The sequence below is a fragment of the Rhinatrema bivittatum genome, chromosome 1 (genome assembly GCF_901001135.1).
Source record: "Rhinatrema bivittatum chromosome 1, aRhiBiv1.1, whole genome shotgun sequence".
NCBI classification, from domain to species: Eukaryota; Metazoa; Chordata; class Amphibia; order Gymnophiona; family Rhinatrematidae; genus Rhinatrema; species Rhinatrema bivittatum.
The window spans coordinates 780726141-780747371 of NC_042615.1; the positions used below are offsets into that span (position 1 = coordinate 780726141).

General features: G+C 46.7%; 1 protein-coding gene across 3 annotated transcripts in view; it reads left to right on the forward strand.

The window, feature by feature from the left end:
• The window catches only part of MYO5B (myosin VB), an 896473-nt gene that overhangs the window by 851863 nt on the left and 23379 nt on the right, over nt 1-21231 (forward strand). For all 3 annotated transcript variants that reach the window (XM_029580146.1, XM_029580135.1, XM_029580157.1), the window contains 3 exons: nt 9300-9443; nt 14738-14889; nt 16716-16805. In XM_029580146.1, the coding sequence (XP_029436006.1) occupies nt 9300-9443; nt 14738-14889; nt 16716-16805 (386 nt within the window). The remainder of the gene's footprint in view (nt 1-9299; nt 9444-14737; nt 14890-16715; nt 16806-21231) is intronic.

Below are 21231 nucleotides of genomic sequence, written 5' to 3' on the forward strand. Positions count from 1 at the left end.
GTCTCTGGGGGCTGGGACAGGAGCTTCATCACTCCACAGGAGCTTCATCACTCCACTGATACCAAGTCACACAATGGCATAGAAGCCCCCAAGGCCAAACGCCCTCTCCGGTCCTTTTCCTGTCAGGTGGACAGTTCATATACGGACGGGGTGGATGAAGGCGAGTCTCCTCCGCAAGCCCCTGGTGAGGGACCGGATGCAGATCAGGATCACCAGCTCCAGCCGGCCAGGCCAGTAGATGCGACTTAGAAGGTTTCTGGCTCTTTAAAAAAAAAAAAAAAAAAAGGAAAGAGAAAATGTACTCGAGATTGTGGAAAACAGCGACAGAAGGCGGAGCAAGTTTCTTTGAACCTCCCAGGTCCTGGTGGGACCATCCCCCCTGGTATCAGAGGCAAAAGAGCAGGGGGTTGAAGACCCGGGGATTACTACCGCCGGCGGGTGATACCAGGGAGCCCGGCTCACTCAACCATGGCAGACAGCTCAGCACAGCCTTCAGAACACTGTGAAAATAAATAAAAAGGTCAAAGCTTTTTTCTGGTTGGCCGGTCTAGCGTTCTCTCCAGCTCCTTTCTGCCTGCCTTACTGCCGCGTTTCGGCTCGCGCGAAGACCCCTATCACCAGGTCTATTTTTGGCCTGCTTACCTCAGCTGATCAGAGCTAAATTTAGCCCAAGGCTATGCCTCGTGGTGTGGCCTGCTCTGCGTGCGGTAGCACACGCACCCGCCTCTCTAGAGTCTGCATCTGTGCAGATTGTGTCTCAGGAGGTCCGCTGAGGGGAATCCCCGTGGCAGCAACAGTTCTTCGCAGTGCCCGGAGCCTGGGAGGCTTACAGCTCAGCCGCAGCCACCTGATCCGTTCCTCTTAGTGCAGGGACGGAGGCCATTTTGAAAACTTTCAGGGATGCAGAGAGAGCTGTGATGGAGGCATGAAGTTCCCCGCCACCTCTCTCCCCACGACCGGGGCCCTCCGGGGGAGGGGGGGGCAGGTCGCAGGAGGATCAGGCTGATACTTTGGATAGTGATCCTGAGGGGGGCCTTAGATAGGTCTTCTTCGTCGTTCTCCTCGGACTTGGTGAAGTTTTTTCACAAAATGTTCAAGGCACGGAGAGCGTCCAAACGCAAGAGGGGCAAGGTCTCTGAGGTTCCCTCGTCCCATAAGCGCCCCAAGTCCCCGCCAGTGGGGGGCATACTAAGTCTAAGTGCCCTCTCAGATCTGTAGCAGGTCCGGATGATTCGTCTTCGTCGGATCTATCTGATGGAGGAGACCCTTCCCCACAAGACCTTCAGGGGGTAGACGCAGGCCAGGATGGTCAGCCCCTGGTGCCCAAGCAGGGAGGCGCTTCTGTGGTGGACAGTGATGATCCCAAGGTGGTACGCTTGTTCCGGAGAGATGAATTGGGTCCGCTTATCCCGAATATTCTGGAAGAGCTCGGAATTGAAGTCCCGCATGTGGATTCGCGTATGGGAGCGGTGGATCCCATGATGTTAGGTCTAAGAGGTCCGGCTCGCTCTTTTCTGTTTCATATGTCTGTCATTGACCTCATGTTCCGGGAGTGGGACACTCCAGATCTAGGTTTGAAAGTCAGCCGAGCTATGGATAAATTGTACCTGCTACCGGAGGATGCGCTGGAGCTGCTCAGGGTACCCAAGGTGGTTGCGGCAGTCACTACAAAGACCACCATCCCAGTCAGGGGAGCGATGGCCCTAAAAGATTTGCAGGACCGAAAGTTGGAGGTACAGCTTAAAAAGATATTTGAGACCTCCTCCCTAGGAGTGCGGGCGCCATGAGCAGCAGTTTTGCTCTGCGTGCAAGCCTGCGTTAGGTGCAGCACTTACAATCTATGGCATCCCTTTCGGAAGTGGACGTGGCTCAGGCTGGTCGTTTGGAGGCGGCAGCGGCTTATAGTGCGGACGCACTCTGTGATCTCCTGCGCACATCGGGAAGAACAGTGGTCTCCGCCGTTTTGGCCCACAGGCTCCTTTGGCTCAGAAATTGGTTGGCGGATGTCTCCTCAAAAGCTCAGCTGAGTTCCTTGCCTTTCAAGGGAAAGCTGCTCTTCGGCCAACACTTGGAGGACATGATTAAGTTTCTGGGAGAGAATATGGTCCACAAGCTGCCAGAGGACAGGCCCAGGAGCAGAGGCTCTTTTCCTCAGAGGTCCAGATTCCGGGGGAATTGTCATTTTCGGGCCTCATGGATCCTCCTCTCGTCAGGCTTCCAGCCGTGATGGATTTGGCACGGTCTAGTCTTCTTTGGTGGCTGTGTCCAGATTACGACGGGGTGTGGATTTGGAAATTCCCTCTTGGATAGTAGTAACTACCGATGCCAGTCTCCCCGGGTGGGGAGCGGTTTGTTGAGAAACAGCAGTGCAAGGTCCGTGGACGAGGTCAGAGTCTTCTTGGTTGATCAATTGGTTGGAGACCAGAGCGGTTTGGTTGGCGCTACAGGCCTTCCTTCCCTTAGTAGAGGGGAGATCAATGCGGATTCTCTCCGACAATGCGACGATGGTGGCTTACATCAGTCGTCAGGGCGGAACTCGGAGTCGTCCGTTGGCGATGGAGGCTCAACTTTTAATCAGCTGGGCGGAACAGCACCTGTACAGGATAGCAGCCTCTCACGTTGCCGGAGTGGACAATGTGCAGGCCGATTTTCTCAGCCACCACCAGTTTGATCCAGGAGAGTGGGAACTCTCTGACGAGGCTTTCAGTCTCCTGTGCAACCGATGTCCAGGCCCGCGATGGACCTGTTGGCGACGTATCGCAATGCCAAAGCTCCTCAATTTTTTCAGTCATCGGAGAGCCAGGAGCGGAAGGTATAAACGCTCTGGTGCTTCCCTGGCCAAAGAACATTCTGTTGTACGTCTTTCTGCAGTGGCCGTTGGTCGGCAAGATTCTACACCGCATCGAGGCTCATTCGGGCAAAGTGATACTCGCCGCGCCAGAGTGGCCGAGGCGCCCATGGATGCGGACCTTCTCAATCTGGCGGTAGACGGCTAGCTAAGATTTCATCTGTCCCCAAGTCTGCTGCAACAAGGTCCCGTTTATTTCACTGAGGTAGATCTGTCTAGCTTTTGTCTAGCAGCATGGCTTTTGAAAGGCGGAGATTGAGAAATAAGGGTTACTCGGAGGAGATGATTACTACGCTTTCGCAGTCCCGTAAACCTTCTACTTCCATAGCCTACGTCAGAGTTTGGGGTATTTTCAAGGACTGGTGCCTGAACCACGCGGTGGAGCCGTCAGATATACTATTCCGGATGTTCTGACCTTTCTGCAGGCAGGTCTAATAAAAGGTCTAGCCTTCAATTCCCTACGAGTTAAGATGGCAGCCCTTGGTAGTTTTTGGGGAAAGGTTCAGGGCCTCGCTCTAGCGTCTCATCCGGATGTGGTTCGTATTCTGCGTGGCATTAAACATCTTCGTCCTCCGATTCGGAATCCCTGTCCTTTGTGGTAGCTCAACCTGGTTCTCCGTGCCCTTTTGTAATGCGCCTTTTGAGCTGCTGACGCGGGCAACCTTGAAAGATCTGACGTTGAAGGTCGTTTTCCTCGTGGCTATTGTATCAGCGCAGCATGTTTCGGAGCTACAGGCCTTACCTTGTCAGGAGCCCTTCTTAAGGATTTGTAACGAAGAAGTTTCTTTACGAACGGTTCCCTCCTTTCTTCTGAAAGTAGTGTCCTCTTTTCATTTGAATCAGACGGTGGTGCTCCCATCCTTAGCGGGCCTAGATTTTTCTACTTCCGAGTCTAGGGAGTTAAGACAGTTGGACGTCATACCTTTTCCAGACATTATCGACTGGATGTCCGGGCCCCAGTGCCCGGTTCTTTTGGAACCAGTGTACTCCGAGCGGGACTCTCTCAGTCCCACCCTGGTTAGGAAAGCTTTGGTACATCCCAGCTGTCCTGGACTGCTCCAGGTATGTACAGGGAAAGGAAAATTGGTTCTTGCCTGCTAATTTTCGTTCCTGTAGTACCATGGATCAGTCCAGAAGCCCACCCGGGGGAAAATGGAGAGTCCGCTCGGCTGGTAGCTGATCAATTTTTCTGCAAGTTTTATTGATTGCCCCCCTTTTCTGGGAAAGATTTTGTGAATGATGTTCATTCATTCATAAGGTTTCCGGTTTTTTCATTTCCTCTGCTCTTCAGGGGGAAGTGGTTTTATGGTTGCCGTTATGGTTTTTCTAATTTCTGCTTGGGTACAGTATAATACTGGCAGACACTTGGTGGCACCTCAGAGGTATAGGACAGAATCCGCAAAGTCTTTTTCTGTCTCCATCTGCTGGAGGGGAGGCAAAACCCAGCTGTCCTGGACTGATCCGTGGTACTACAGGAACGAAAAATAGCAGGTAAGAACCAATTTTCCTTTTATTAAGGGCTTTTCAGGTGCAACAAAAATTGCAGAAAGGGAAAAAAAAAACAGGCTTACAGACAAAGGGAGAATCTAATCTTTCCTTTGTGCTTCAGTTTTTAAAGGCAAACCTGGAAACTAACGCATCGTTTCCTTACCGCCCTAACTATCCATCTAGGGTTGAAAAGCTGGCAAAGTGGGCCATCCCCACATGACGCATAATCAGAGCATTGATCCTTTATCCATTTGCAGCTAACGGCTCACTCTGCGGACGGTTTTCAAACAAATTACCCGTGCGCTTTTGACACATGCGCTTTCTGCAAACCTTCAAAGAGAAATGACTCAAGTGGGAAATTTTACAAGCACAAATGGTCGTCTGTGATTTCAGCAAGGCCTTTCTACACTGTCCAGCAGAGCAGGCTCATAAAAGTACCTGCACTAAAAGTGTCTGCGGACTTTATTCTTGCTAGTTATGTGGGCAGCCAAGCTAGAGGGGAGGGGGCAAAACAGCAGGCGTATGTTTGAAAATAGAATGTTTTCCCCCCTGACCTAAAGGTGCCAACAAGAATGCCTCTTCTGGATACGTAGAGAAGTCCGCAGACCCTGCAACCCACGTGTACTTGTAGACAGCCACGTTTAGTGGTACGGTTTTCAGTCAGGCCATTGTACTCGGGTAAATACCCTTCTGTCATCATTTGGTGAAATCCACCCATTTGCAGCAGGTAAAATGTTGTAACCTTTTTGCCTCAAACAGTGACCTATAAGTAGAGAATGCATAGGTTGTCAGTGTAAAGGAAAATCGTATTCATTAAAGCAAACACACAGGCCGATACAGTAAAGCGCGGCCGCGGTTACCCTGTTTCTAACCTGCTTTCTACCCACAATTTGGCCCCGTAAGTCTAACCCGCGATTCACTATCCGTTTTTACCAATCCTTACCGCTTCTTTAAATCGACGGGTATCCCTTTCCGCCCGCGGCATGTATATGAGATGTAAACGATCGGATTAGCTATTCCCTCCCATACAGTAACGTGCAGCCCGATTATCGCCTTTTTAACCAACTGTTTTGCCGCGTCTTTAACCCGCTAATTTACCGCCTACCCTGACCCTGGCGTTAGAGGGATGTGACAGCAATAGGCAGGCTCCGGTCAAATAAGTGGGTGGGTTGGAGCAAGCGAGTAACTGGTTCTCCTACGCTCGGGCCTGGTTCTCCTACGCTCGGGTATCGGGGATTGCCAGTCCTCTCTCCCCCCCTCCCGAAGCAAGGCGCAGGGCAAAAATCAACACGTTATTAAAGCAAATAGAAATTGTAACAAAAGTAAACTTACTGCATGCTTCCAGCAACCTGAGCGCCCGGATGGACATCCGAGGTCACGGCGGGTGCTCATGCGCCTTCGCTGCTTGAGCGCCCAAATTGAACGTGCGTTCATGCACCTTCGCCGGCGGGGCTGCTGGAAGCCGCTTTCGCCGGCTGCCCCCGGGAGGCAGGGGAGCCACGGTGGGCGCCTCGGGAGGAGGGGAGAGAGGACTGGGGCTGCTGGAAGCATGCAGTAAGTTTACTTTTGTTACAATTTCTATTTGCTTTAATAACGTGTCGAGTCGATTTTCGCCCTGCGCCTTGCTTCGGGAGAGGGGGAGAGAGGCCTGGCAATCCTCGATGCCCGAGCGTAGGAGAACCATCCACTTCCTGGTACCTGTCATTTCAAATGTCATTTGAAATGACATTTGAAATGACAGGTACCAGTGCACCCAGGATACTGTATAGGCGTTGTATAGCGCTCTATACAGTAAAATGGATTGCGCTTCATGGACGCGCTTTGGACGGGACTTGCATTTGTGTGCCATTTAAATACTGTATCGAGCGGTATGTGATCTGGACTGTGTGTGTGGCAAACGAGGGTGCGTCCGGCACTGCCGCACTCTAACACGTCCTTACTGTTGTATCGGCCTGACAACGAGTTCTGTGGGTCGTCCCTCCCCCCTCCCCCCCCCCCCCCCCCCAGTCTCCCTGACAGTTTTGGGTCTCTGTTGCGACTAGCTGGTCCCCACAGACAGACATTTTTCGGGGGAGAAGGGGGCAGGGCTAATTTTGCAACTGTCCACATTTGTGTGAAGTCGGCGGATACTTTTCACCCACAGAGTTAACACCGATTTCCAAAGGGAAGGCATGCACATGTTTTTCCTTGGGAAGTGATCCCACCAAAACTACCCGCACACGTTTGCGCCTGCTGACGCGTAAAAAATTATGCATATGCTTCTGAAATGCAAAAGCATGCATACAGTTCCAAACGCTGCCCACAAGAACACCTCTGACCTGCTTATAGGACGGTCAATATTTTAAAAGCCCATTTCCGCAGCCGAAGCCCGTTTTACCTGCAAAAATGGGTTTGATTCGCGGGTCGGGCCTTCCATTTCCCGGGCTGGGATGCCACAGAGGGCGGTGTTTACAACTCAGGGAGGGAGAGCCAGAGGACCCATTCATTGCACAGCAGCAACACTTAGGGGCTGATTTCGATTCCTTTCAGTTAGGTTCCTAAATTGTCCCTTTTGAAAATTTATCGTGGCTGAGTTTCTAAATTTAGAATCCTTAAAAGAGGGTGGCTAAGAGGGCAGAGTTAGAGTGGGTGAACAAAGGTAGGAGCTTAGCACTGATTTTCAGAACTAGTCTCCTAATTTAGGAGTCTAAATCTAGGCAAATGAATAGCAGGCATACATTTAGGGTCCTAAATATTAGGTTGCCTAAGTTCATGTGAATTTTCAGCTGAAAACTTAGGCTCCTAAGTCTGGTTGAAAGTAGGCTTCAAACTTAGTCACTGAATTTAGGAACTCAGCTTTTAATTAATATCAGCCCCTTTGCGTCCAGACTTGATCATCCCTATTGCATGGTTCCGGAAGGAGCTTTGGTGCATGCCACCCTCCCCCAAAGCTGAGGATTGTTGCTGCAGTTACTGGGCTGAGTGAGTTGTGAGTTGATATAAAATAGGGGGGGGGGGGGGCGGTAGAATATGGGCAGCTGTGAATGAAGGCTCAGGGTGTCGTAGCCCAACAGAGGCCCAATTCCGGCTGAGTTCGAAGGCCAAGTGAGCAGATCGCCAGTATATCTCTGCAAGTCCTCGGACCAGTGGCTCTCACACATGTCCTGGTATTCCCTTCACCTGTTAGGTTTTCAGATTATCCACAATAAACAAATAAACTTTCTGGGCAGACTGGATGGACTACTTGGGTCTTTTTCTGCCGCCATTTACTTTGATACTGTGTAAACATGCATGAGCTAAATTTGTATAAACTGAGTCTTCAAAGTATGACATTATATCTCATGCATATTCTCATTGTGAATCTGTTGAAAACCAGAGTGATTCTCGGGTCAACAGGACACATTTGGGAATCACTGCCTTTGATAGGCTGAGTATTATACAGTTGGCTGTGTTTGCTGGAAGCAATTATTTACAATATGTGAATAAACACTTGTAGCCTCTCTTCTGATGCTGGCTAGGAAGGCAGGAATCGCAGTCAGTATCAGGACGAAGACCATGCAAAATCTCATCAAATCCTGACTTGGTTTTTCCAGAATGGGGGGGAGAAGATACCCTCCAGGGCACAAAACGTAGTGTATACATCTGTATGTTCAGATCTGTCTCTGTGGTTCCCAGTCTGGGCACACGAGTAGGGTGTTTCCCAAAATAAAATATTGACTATTCAGCTTGTTCCATGGTAATTAGTTGGTACCAAACACATCTTCTTCTTCTTACATCCATAATCACTTCAATAAATAAAATCCAAATGGATCTGTATCTGTGGTCTCGTAAAGTTGTGCCAGGATCCCCTGTCTGCCTGTGAGTAGAATATAAGGTTGCCGGGGGTGCCCTGGAATGGGCTGTCCTATTCTTTAAGGACCTCCCCTTCCAATTACCTGTGGTCCACAAATTGACTCCAAAATGTTCCAACTTCTCCTTTCCTGGTTCTCCTGTGGGGAGCCTAAGGTTTCTCCTCTCTCCTCCAGATGGTATTCTGTCACTGTCCCAACCTCCCCCTAGATGACACCAGGAACCTTTGGACTGAATAATCCAAAATTAATGCTAAAAGGGAAAAAATTCTCCTTCATCTCCATTCTTCTCTCTCACATGTGGGAATGGTGGACAGAGAGCTTCCTCCCAAACAAAATTTCCATGTACTCAAAAACTCTCCAAAATCTGCAATATACTTCCTAACCACTGGGTGTGGGGCAAGAAGAGAGAGTTTTCTGACTTCCTAATCTACTCCGCATGGGGTTGCAACCAATACTGGGTATGGATAAGGGAAGTACCAAAATCAGACACCTCCTCCAAACCCTTAGCACAGAATGCCACTCTGATGAACCTGGGGATCACCTGTTAATATGCAGGAAGGAAGCTACCACTGCAGCAGTCTCCAGTGGGGGTGTTGTGGCAAAATGGTATCTTCCGCTGGCCTACGCTGCTTTGGTTTAACCTCTAGACCAGATCCCAAGGAGACTGAACACGTAGGGCCTGATTTTAAAAAGCATTTACTCGAGTATGTGAGCTTTCGAAAATTGCTACAATATATGCCATTGAATTGTCCATACGGTTTGCTTGCGCAAGTGCACTGTGCTCACATAAATGGGTTTTGAAAATTGTTATGATAGTAGTTACATTTACACGTGTAAATCCTTTTGAAAATTCTCCTGTTATCTGTCAAAATTTTACTCATTCTAGTAATTATTTCCTCTTTTCACTTGTGCCAAGGTGAGTTCTAGCAGGTTACCGTGAGTTTGATTTTTGGGGTTTTCTTTCTCTCTGGTGTCAGATATTGAAATCAGCTTGGATATAACAACAGGATGTTTGCTGCTGCTTATATATTTAAAATTTGCTTGGCAATAGTCACAGTTTGACAAGAAGTGTGGACAAAAAAATGTTTCGATATCTTCAGAAATCCTTTTACATTTACTACTTCTCTCTGCAGCATCCCAAGAGATGGTCCAGATCGAAAGGCGGCAGCATGAACTGATCAGACAGGTCACAGTCCAGAGAAAGGAAAAGGACTTCCAGGGGATGCTGGAGTACTACAAAGAGGATGAGCCTCTCCTGATTCGAAACCTCATTTTAGGTTGGTGCCCCTTATTGGATAACGCCTAGAAACATAGAGGTTAACTTTCAAAGAAAGATGAATGCCTGCCCTAGACACCTAAGTTTGGGAGGATTTTCAGTCACATTCTGATGCCTAAACATGTTAGGATGAACATTTCCTAATTTAAGACTGCTGTCGATTCTCCTAAATTTATGCCAGCCAGGTTAGGCACTGAGCATTGGGAGTCATTTGAGTACTCACCTTACTTCTCCCGACCTGACTCCACCCACTTTTTAGATTCCTAAATTGAGAGGCTTAGAGGGAGGAAGGGGGGAGATCAAGATGCCTAATCCTCGAGTTAGGTGCCTAGACCTTTGGAATATCTAGTCCTATGTGTAGCCCCACTTCTAGTGTTGGCTAGGAAGGCAGGAGTCACACTCAGTCCTGAGTGGTCTCATTGAACCCTAGCATGGATTCTCCCAATGGGGTAAGGTGGGGTGGGGACATCTGTAAGGGCCTAGGCCTCTGGGCCTCTCTGAGGTACAAACTCAGTCTCAAGTTCATGTGAGTTTAAGGTGCCAAAACAAATCAGACTGGCTAATCAGCTTGGGTGTTCCACAACTAAAGGTTTACTATGATACTTGGTTGATAGCAATCAGTTGGCACCAAACACCCTTTCCTTGATCCATGGTCAGTCCCAGAATTCAATAACAACTTAATCTGTGTCTGCATTTCTTGGTTTATGTCCCAGGGATCCCTCTCTTCCAAAGAGGATTTAAAAATAAGCTGCCTAGGGTGGCATAGGATTTCCTATCTCTGATGGCAACTCTTCTTACAAAATATCTGTGGTCCACTGCTCAGTTCAACAAACTCCACTTCTCTCCTACCTGTACTCCCGGGATAGACTCCTGTGGGAAGTCTTCTGTCTCTCTTCCTCTCCAGATGTCCTTGAAACTCCCACTTCTCCCTTCCGATCTTACACTGGATCTTTTGGACTGAAAAATCCCAAAAATCATACAGCAGGGAAAGCCAAATCCTCTTCTTTCCCCACGCCTCTCTTGGGCCGGAAAAGGTAGACAGAAAAAGACTTCCTTCCCCAACAAAACCTGACAAAACTCCAAAAGACTCAAAACACAGAGATGACATCATCCAGCCACTGGGGATGAGCTAGAAAATGTGGTTTCCTCTTTTAGCCCTACCCAGCACCGGAGCACATTCCTCACTTGTGCAGGACTAAGAGAACCAGAAAAACAGAATCAAAATCAATTTCAAATAATAATAAAAAATTAAAAAATCACTGAAACACACTCCACCAGTCACAGGCTTTGGGCCAGCAATATGGGGCCCAATATTCAGCGCTGGCCGGGTAAGTAACTTAGCAAGATATGACTTATCCGGCTAAGTTACAAGGGATATTCAGTGGTATGGCTATGCCGCAGTCAAGGCGCTACTTAGCCAGATCAGTTAAATACAGCGAAGTTAGAAGAGCTGATCTAACTTATCCGATTAACTTAACCAGATAGTTGCTTATCCAGTTAAGCAGATCCGCCCACAAATTGACTGGCTAAAAGATAGCTGGATAAGTCCTCCTTCTCTTGCTATCCGGCGCTAAACACACTCTCAATATTAAGCCCATGTTTTCTCATTTCCTACCCTATTCCGCCAGAGATGAGGTGAAATAGGAATAGGGGAAGCAACAAAACTCAGTTCTCTCCCTTCAACTTCCAAATGGAAATCTCCCACCAACCCCAGGCATCACCTGCTCTTGAGGGGGTGCCATGGCAAAATGGGCTGCGCCTCTCCTCTGAACTAGGGTTAGTTACTAGTGGAGAGCCCCATGGAGTCTCTTTATCTAGAATGTGGTGGCACATGAGGACCTTAGGTTCCTTGTAGTCTGTCCAGTATAATGCCTGCAACAAGGCTGTAGGGATCTTCTGTGCTTATCCTCAGCTTTTGTACTTTCAGCTTTTTAATTAATTTTGATAAGGCCACAACAACAAAATAAATGTATTGCTCCTGAGGATCTGTTTCTTCTCAACTCTTGGCAGGAGAGGAGGGGTAAATGGTTTGCTCCAGTGCAAAAAAATCTTTCCAGTTACACCCTGGTGATTTTGAGCATTGCACTTACTGGGATATTTACCATGGTAAATCTGGAATGATTTTTGCACCAGAGGTAAAATTTGCAAAATTCTTCCTAATTGTTAATCTTTCATTTTTGCTTTTTTTTTTTTTTTTAATTCTTTATTTATCAAGTTTTCAAATATTATATATCATACAAGAATTTCTTGCATTCAGAATTAATACAGAATATTGTAATAAAATAAAAGGGAAAAAAATATTTAAAAATATTCAAAATACTATTTACTTCTAATATTCTGTATATCTAAAAAGGAAAAATAAGAAAAGCACTGTTACCTAGTGAGCGCTAACAAACTTGCAATAAACTAAACATCAAAATAAGAAAAAGTAAGATTTCCCCGCTTTTACTTTCCTACTGCCTGCTCTTCAATCCCCAACAAAGATCTAAGATGTTCAGGATTAGTGAACTGATAATTTTGCCCTTTAAATTTCACAGCACCTTTGCAAGGAAATTTTAGTAAAAATTGTCCCCCACTATCAATTACATTCTTCCTGAAAGCTAAAAATTTCTTTCTCCTGATTTGTGTGGACCTAACCAGGTCTGGATATATCCAAATCTTTCGTCCGTAAAAAGTTTTTCCTCTATTCCTGAAAAAATACTTTAGGAAATTATCCCTATCTGAAACAAATGCAAAAGTTATTAGCATTATACCATGATTTTCAACATGCATTTCTTCTTGTGATTTCATTAAGAAATCTGATATATTCATAGATGATTCATTATTTGTCTTATGCTCATTCGATTCCCTATTCTCAGCTTCCTCATGATTTAATTATTTTTCTCTATTTTTTGCTGTCATCTTTGTATTCAGAAAGAAAGCTTTCGTTATTGTAGGCAAGCACTGTTATGGTAATTTCAATACTTGCATAACATAGGACCTAAACAATTCTGCAGGACTTATTTTTTCAATTTTAGGAAAATTTATAACCCTTAAATTCAAAGCACGGGAGTAATTTTCTAAACTCTCAATCTTTCTTTGAATTTCTCCTTCCGCTTTAATTTGTAGGTTTTGAATTTTTTCAACCTGCTCCACTCGTTTTTCTATACTAACAATCTATTTTTGTTGAGTTTCTAACACATCAGAATTTCTTTTCACTACTACATTTGTTTCATGAACCACATCAGCAAGTTTCATAATAGATGAATCAAGTTTAGCAGTATAGTTCCATAAAGTTTCCATAGTAATAGCTCCAGGTTTTATGATTATATTCTGAACATTCTTATCTTCCGGACTTTTCCCTGCTTGATGTTGTAAACTCTGTTCTAATCTCGTTTCGTTCTTGGGTGTGCTTCCTTGTTTTGGTGTAAACACTTGGGCACCAAAACCTCCCAGTTCAGAGGAAATTATTGATGTTTGTAATCCTTCTTGAGTCTCTTGATCTTGTTGGGGAATGCTTGGTAATTCTTGGGGTCCTTCCCCCTTTTTACCAGGCGGTGATGGTATCTCAGGCGCCCCCGGACTAAGTGTGATGTCATCGGCCATAAGAGGAATTTCCGCTCAAAATCTTCCCCTATCGCAGCCCCCTCCACGGGGGTATATTGGGGTGAATTTAACCACTCTGACACAGTCCTCTGAACTGATTCTACATTTATACCCAGAGAAGGCTTGATCTTTGCCTTTCTCTTAGTATGAGGCATATTACTTTTGTATTTTGATTTTAAGGCAATAGAGAGTCAGATTCTGAGGAGGCAAGTGGTTTCCTTACTTACTTAAATCAGTGCTTTGCTTAGGAGGTTTAAAGAAAGTATGAAACCATAGCCTACCTGAGGATGAGTCAATTTTTTCTTCAACTAGCTCGAACACTTCGAATAACCAGGATGAATCCGGCGAATCCGGTCAAAGCTGCCCGCGCCCCTTAGGCGCGCGGCTTTGGCAGCGTGCCATCAGCAGCTACGCGCCGAAGGAGATCCCTTTTACCCTCCACTTCCGGCTCCTCCTTCTGACGTGCTTGCTGTGGGTTGGTAGATACACCATCGGGGCAGTCTCGCGTCTACCCCCGGAATTCCTCAGCAGAGCAATCAATAGCAAAAGGAAATATCCTGATTCAAGTCAGAAATGTAGTACCACCTCAGGCAGGTAAGCTCTCTCTCTTCGCCTCCTATTTTGTTTATTTTTAATGAAGTTTACAAACCATATCATGCCAGCTGGAAATATGAGACTCTCATATCCTCTAATATGAACAGTGGAGTGAGTCTTAATAAACAAAAAAAAACCAACCACCAGTCTTCCTTTGCCACCCCATCCCAAAATAGCTTGTGAATAAAACTGATTTGGGGAAGAAAAAATATTCTGAAATTGTGAACACTGCTCCATGTTTTCTGCTTGAAAAATTAGGGGTCAGTTTTTCATTTTGCTTTGGCCCCAGTTAACCACATCTCAGTCTTAACCCTAGAGTATCACAGATCTTTAGTTTTATCTCTCTCTGGCTTTCTTGGAGGATTCGCACCCTTGTCCTCGCTGCCCCTTTCTAGGGTCAGAACCTCTTGTAGTCGGGGATTGACACAGGGAGACCTCAGAGTAATTCTCTCTGGAGAAAGCTTGGCACCAGAGCGCTGTATTGTTCTTGCAGATTATGACCATCATGTCTTGTTGCACACCCTGCTAATGCTGTGGGGCTTTCACTCTGTGTGCGGGTTAATGTTCTTCTCCCAGCATGAATTTAGAGTACTTTCAATGTCACGAATGAATTACAGTATAGATGCCATATACTGAGTTGGTGAGGGAGGGCACATTCAGCTTTTGTCAAGGTCGCATTCTCTCATGCTGTACACTCGCACACACTTCAGAATAGGACGAAACATAAAGATCAGCTCAGTGTCTCTAGATAATGCAGAACAGTTATCAAATGTTATTCATGCAGAGTGAATTTTTTTTTTTTATGGTCTAGTAATAAACTGTACTTGATTGCTGACAAGCTCGCACCAGTGACTTAGGGAATCCATAGTGCCAAATGGATAGCTTCATAGCTGAGGGAAGGCACATATGAGACCAAACTTGGGGGCTTGTCACCAGGCTTCAAATAATTCAGACTCATTTGTTTTCCTGGCTGTAATGCCCATGGAAAGCACCAGGGCTCCGGCCTGATAGTGGGCCCGCAGTGTTTACAGCATGTCACGTGTCCATGGCACCCTGGCGCGCCCAGTGTCCACTTCTGCAGCACGATGACTTTAACTGCACCTTTTGCTTTGTCAGACCTGAAGCCTCAGCTGGTGTCTGCCACGGTGCCGTGCGTCCCTGCCTACATCCTCTTCATGTGTATCAGGCACGCGGATTACATCAATGACGATCAGAAGGTGCACTCACTCCTCACCTCTACCATAAACAGCATTAAGAAAGTGCTCAAGGTACGGTCGGAGCACGTTGCAGAATAAGAGCAGTGTGAAGGTGCTGGCTTGCAGTGGCAGAGATATTAATTTTGGATTTAACACACAGTGTTGCCCCCGACACTCTGACTTACAGGGTAGCACTTAGCCATCGTCGGGGGGTGGGTGGGGGGGGGGGAGGGGTGAATAACATGTCAGCACATTTCTGGCATTGAAAGAAGGGAGAGAGAGCAATGCTAATTCCCACTCAGACTGTGTCAATTGGGAAAGGAGCTTTGAATGTGCATTCCAGGAGGTGGTCTGACTCGCTTTCCGGATTTAACCACTAGACCTCACCCGACCCTAAATTTACATCGTGTTTCTTTTTTTTTAGTATCTTTTTAATGAAATTTCAAGTGAACACAGAAAGGGTTCTCTTACACTAGAGGGAAACCCCTCAGAGAGGCCAAGACACAGTTTTAGCACATGTGTGTTAAATAATAGTGATATCTAAAGTAGAGATAAACCAAAGCATCTACTTGTATAGTATTTGAAGACCCTGCCCATAGTCTGGGGACTTTCCTGTAAGATTTAAGGACTGTGGGTGAGGGGATTTCTCCCTTGGAAATCAGAGAGCAGTAGGGGGGAAACCATGATTTTTGGGCGCCTTTAGAATTTGACGCCCTAGGCACGAGCCTATACATGAATCCGGCCCTGGGTTTATCGGATCGTAGTCATAGATCGTCATGCTCCCTACCCCAGGATTATTTCTGATACTCTCTTGCAATTAGCGTGGGACCATTTAATTTAAGTTGGGCATCTCTCTGGCGAGTTGGCCCTCTGCCTCTGTTGGTTTTAATGATTCGGAGTTATGCTGACTGTTGACTTTTCTATTACCTAATAATAAGCATGTCTGGTCTTTTTTTGTCAGAGTGTAGGCCCCTGGGAGGGAGGAGGGAGGCAGAAGAATGACTCTGCTTCCTTTCACAGGCTCTAAACATTCGGACTCCTTTTCAGGCTCCCTCTACCCAACAAAAGAAGTGCCTTCTACTGACCATAGGGGTTTATACTAAATAAGCTGTGATAACACTGCATGAGACTCCCAGTTTTCTCTATATTATGTCCCCCCCCCCCCCCCCTTCAGTGTGGCCCCTGTTCCTTTACAAGGGTGCCTGGGGTATGCTTTTCCACAGAAAATAGTTCCAGTCATGCAATGCGGCTGAGTGCCACACGCATCTTATTTGAAAATTCTGTCTTTATTTATCTCTGTCCCCCGATGCCTCTTGCTGCTGCTAGCTGAACTGTACATCCGATTGGCAGGACCGATGGTCTCTTGCAGGTGTCCATGAGTAGCGTTGCTGTCCTGCACTGCAAAACACTTCGGATGTCTGCATCATGGGTCAGATTCCAGCCAGCCAAACCTACCCAGTGCAGCCAGAGGTAGCAGGCATTGTGGGAGACCTAAGAGAGGAAGGATTTTTTTTTTTTTTTTAAATAAATCTGGCCCCTGTAAAAGAGCTCCTCATAGCTCTCCTCCCCACCCTTTATCTCCTTTGTATAAAGGGACTCTGCTGGAAAAGTGTGTAGCAAATAAATGTAAGGGGAGAAGGGCCAGGGTGGGCAGTGAGGGGACAAAATCATTTTAAAATGCCCATTACATTATTTTACGTGCATGTCTTAGTTTTTGCCCAGTTCCTGCATCTTAAGGGGGGATGGCGAGAGGTTTGCAGAACAGGCCTCCAGTGAGGTGGCAAAACCTGAGCCTTGCACTGTGCTTGAGCATGCAAGAGAAAATCTCTAGCTAAAAAAAAATCATCTGAATGTTCTGATTGGATTTGTTTTGTGGCGGGTTTTTTTGTCCTTTTCAGAAACACAACGATGATTTTCAAATGACATCTTTCTGGTTGTCCAACACGAGTCGCCTCTTACACTGCCTGAAACAGTATAGCGGTGATGAGGTAAGGCTTTAATGAAAAACTGAAAAACTGAAAAACATGGTGAAGGGTTCTCTTTGTCACCCATGAAATTTGAATTAATATGGTACATGGAGTACTTAGAAGGGAGCTGGAACCTACGTGTGCTGGGCAGCATTTCTAAAGCATAAAGATGAGAAGTAATACTAATAATTTGTGTTTATAGCTTTAAGCCACTTCCCTACAATTTCCGTGAGTGCTTTTGGAAGCAGCCATTCTGGAACAGCGTCGCAAACTACTTTGCATGGCATGAAAGAGGATTGATTCGTGTCACATGCGATGGCATTGTGTCGCGCCATAACCAGCACGGACCTGCTGAATCGAGCATATGGGACTCGGTTGTTCTCATATGACTACTCACACGGTCTCGGGAAATTGCAGGAACCAAATTACAGTATTTCACAAACTGTTTAATAATCAACCTCAGTGGGTGACATTGCCTAGCCACGCATTGCATTTAAGAAACTGCTCAAGCCAGTAGTTGAACTTTTGAAAACACCCAGGTAGTTCCTGAACTATCAACAGCACACTCAAATCCGCAGTTCATTTCCTTTTGAGGTGCTGAGAGGAGCTTCTGTTTTTTCAGTCTGTAAAATCTGTGTCACCCCCCCCCATTAAGGGCACATACAATAAAAGTTCAGGTACTACTGGCACCTGATCTGTTTAAAAAAAAAAATAATAATAATAATAAAATGGTCAAGCAGATGATGTAGTAGAGCAGACTCAGAGATTAAGAGAATGTAAACCTCTACTAGAAAGGGAAGAATAAGTAAAATCAAAACCCTTCCCATCTGTGACTCAAAAACCTGATATCCTGTACACCTTCGTTAAAACCTTGGCAGTCACATCCAACAGTCTTGGTGAGCTTCTGGATCCTTAAACCCAAACCCTAACCCTGGGATCAAATAACTGTAGTCCAACACAATGAGTCTGGTGGCTCCAACTTGAAACAATGAATTTATTTTCTGAGATAATCAGCAGCAAATCTCAAAACATGTGTAACAGGCTTCCAAACAGGCCGATGTAATATCGTCACATAAAAAAACCGTGCGTCCGAACTGGGCACATGTTTTTTGAACACATGTGCATCCACTTCTCCTGGATGCTCGATGCAATAGGCAAATGAGCCGCCATGCTAAAAGGGATGTGTAATGGATAATTTGTGCGTCTCTAGCGCTCTGCTTCGGGCGCCCGGAAAGTGGCTGTACGTCCACAACAGCCTGGCCAGAGCTCCCTCCCCACCCCCGGCAGGGCTGTTCCTGATTGGCCTTTTTCACTGACAATGGTCAATGAAAGGACCAATCCCCTTTCAGGACAGCCTTCTAAAGGGGCTTGGTCCTTTCACTGACATGTGACAGTGAATGGACCAGTCAGCAGTAAGTAAAGGAGTGAATAGATTAAGTGCCCGACACATAATCTATTCACTCCTTCAATCGGACCAGAAATTGGGGTTGCTGCTTTCTGTGGTTCCTCCTCCTCTATCGCGACGATACTAATAGGAGGAATCGCAGAAAACAGATTTTTTTTTTTTGTGAGCCCTTGAGCGCGGCATGCTTTAATGTCTGCTCCCAGGCAAGCGTTAAATTTGCCACATTAAAATGGGTGCTTTGGCCATGGCAATTTTTGGAATTGCAGAGTAATAGCTAATAGCCTCATCTACATACAATTTGCATGTGATGAGCACTGTTAGCTATGCGTTCAATTGGATGCGTGTTTTGGGCGTGCTAATACCCATATTGCATCAGGCATAAGTCTAGTGCGTCCAACTACGAGTTAAGCGGCACGCTGACTTGGTCACCCGATATTGCATTGGCCTGAAAGTAGGCAATGTGTAGAGGTAGCTATCCAGATAGGTAGGATATACAGAAACAAGCCCTCTCCCCTTACCAGCAGGATTAACAAACTTCATTAATCCCACAAAGCCATTGCACTGCAGAGATTTCCAAAGGAAAACCCAGTCATTACTCACAATCTGAGGGAGTTTCCATTCAGGCAGGAAAATTCTGTCTGAAAGTAGTCCATGCATCCTCCTAGGTCTCCAAAAGAGAAACAAAGGCATCAGCACCTAGGAACTGCCTCTTAACCAGTTGGAATCCATTGAAGAACCAAAAGGATCCAAATAGTGAGCACCAAGAAATTCTGCTGGAAAATCATCAACAGGACCCCTTAGGAAAAACAAGGTTCCTGTTCGTACCCGGATCAGTCCAGACTCCTGGGATTATGCCTACCTTCCAGCAGATGGAGACAGAAAGTTTCACTGGCACTGTATTTCTCTGTCTCCAGCAGATGGTGGAGGTGCAGTCCCTGCAGTTTTAAGGGGGGGGGGAAGGGATAGAGAAATTTGTTGGATTTATCCTCCCAGGAGGTTGCTAGGCCCGGGTGGAGCTGTCCCTCCTGCTGTTGAGCAGTATGAGGAGGGGGGTTCCTGACCCTGATTTAGCTTGTTCTTTCGCTGCCCAGGGGGATTATAGCTGGTGGGTCCGGTTTCCCTACCCCTTCTCCAGGAGAACAAATTGAAGCCCAGCAGCTCATGTCAGGGAAGTATTTGTTTCTTTGCCTGTTTTAATCTGGCTCAGTAAAGTTAACCTTTTAGGTACCAATGTTCCACAAGTGGAACATTTTTTCCATATACTTTTAATTACTTGCAAATTTTTTTATACCATATTTATACCATATTTGGGTCTAGTTAACTAAGATATGTAAAAAAGGGCATCAGGAATTAATTCCTTCAATGAGCAGAAAAAAAAGGCTTTTTAAGATTAACAGCATTAGAGCAGAGGAGCAGCAACATGGTGAGCGGCCGGTAGGGCTGCTCTGGAGCTTGACATGGCTGATAAGGGGTTTCTGTGTGGCAGTGTTACTTGACTGTGCGGCGGTGCCATTGTTTGCCATGCGGTCGGGCCTAGCAGCGGTTGGCATGCCTCGTGGTTAGCATGGCGTGTATAAATGCATGCAGTTCATGTGGTGATGTGTGCACGGGAAAGGCAGCCATGTTATCTGGGGCTGAAGGCCCGTCAGGACTGTTTCGGGGGGGGGGGGGGTGATGATCTCACCCCTCTACTGTTGCCAGTGAGCCAGAGTGTTATTCATAGCAGAGATCCTGATTCCAACAGGGTGGGGGATGCCTTCAGAGTTGGGTTAGAGGAGCCTGCTCCTTTCTCCTCAGAGTTTGTCCTCCTGTTACATGAGGCTTATTTGGCAAGGAAGGCAGCTGGTAAACATACAGACCGTATTCAGAAGCTGAGTGCTCCGCGGCTGGCTAAGAGACCTGCAAGCTCTGGGGGTCCGGCTCCGCAGAAGGTGCCTAGGGTCCTTGGGATGAGGACAGCGGTGGGCAGTCCAGATGTCGATTCCGATGAGTCAGAAGGAGCTCTGCATGTTCCTGAACTTCCGGACCCTCCCAGGCTTGGCAATAATCTGGCTGTACCCAATACAAACCCGAGTGCTCCGGATCTGGATGGAGGGTTGGATCAGGTGCCGGTGGCTGAAGGGGATGACCCTAAGATGGTACGGTTATTCTGGAAAGAGGAGTTTTGGCCCCTAATTCCTCATGTTCTGGATGAGCTTGGGATCAAAGTCCCTCAAGAGGAGTCTGATCAAGAGAGTGTGGACCCGGTTATGGATGGCTTGAGGAGTCCAGTTAAAGCCTTCCCTTTTCACAAGTCTGTGAAGAAACTCATCGTCAGTGAATGGGACTCCCCCGAGAAGGGCCTCAAGGTAGGCCGAGTGATGGTGAAGTTGTATCTGTTGCCGGAGGATACGTTTGAGTTGTTGGTGATTCCTAAGGTGGATGCATCAGTGTCTGCAGTCACTAGGAAGACTACTATTCCTATGGCTGGTTCAGCGATGCTGAAGGATGTGCAGAATAGAAAGTTGGAGATTCATCTCAAGAAGATATTTGAGGTGTTGGCGCTTGGCATTCGGGCTACTGTGAGCAGTAGTTTCATGCAGAGAGCCAGTTTGCGCTGGATTCAGCAATTACAGGCTACGAGGCCGCTATCTCGGTTTTGGCCAAGTAGCCCTTCAGCGGGAGCTCAGAGGCAAGGTGCCGAGAGGTAGCAATCACGGAACCAGTCCTTTCGAGGTGGCAGGAAATCTGGCAGAGATGGCCTCGGTCAGGGCTCTGGTGGAGTCCTTCCAATGAAGTGAGGCCGACCCACTCCTCTCTTCCTCTGATTGTAGAGCGTCTGGCTCTATTTTACGAGGAGTGGTCATCTCACATCACCAGAGTGAACAATGTGCAGGTAGATTTTCTCAGTCAAAAGAAATTGGATCCCAGGGAGTGGGAGACGAGGCGATGTCTCTATGTCGCTAGTGGAGGACTCCTCGCCTGGACTTGATGGCGATGTAGAAGAAAGCCAAGGCTTCCCAGTTCTTCAGTCGCAGAAGAGAGCATGGAGCAGAGGGCATA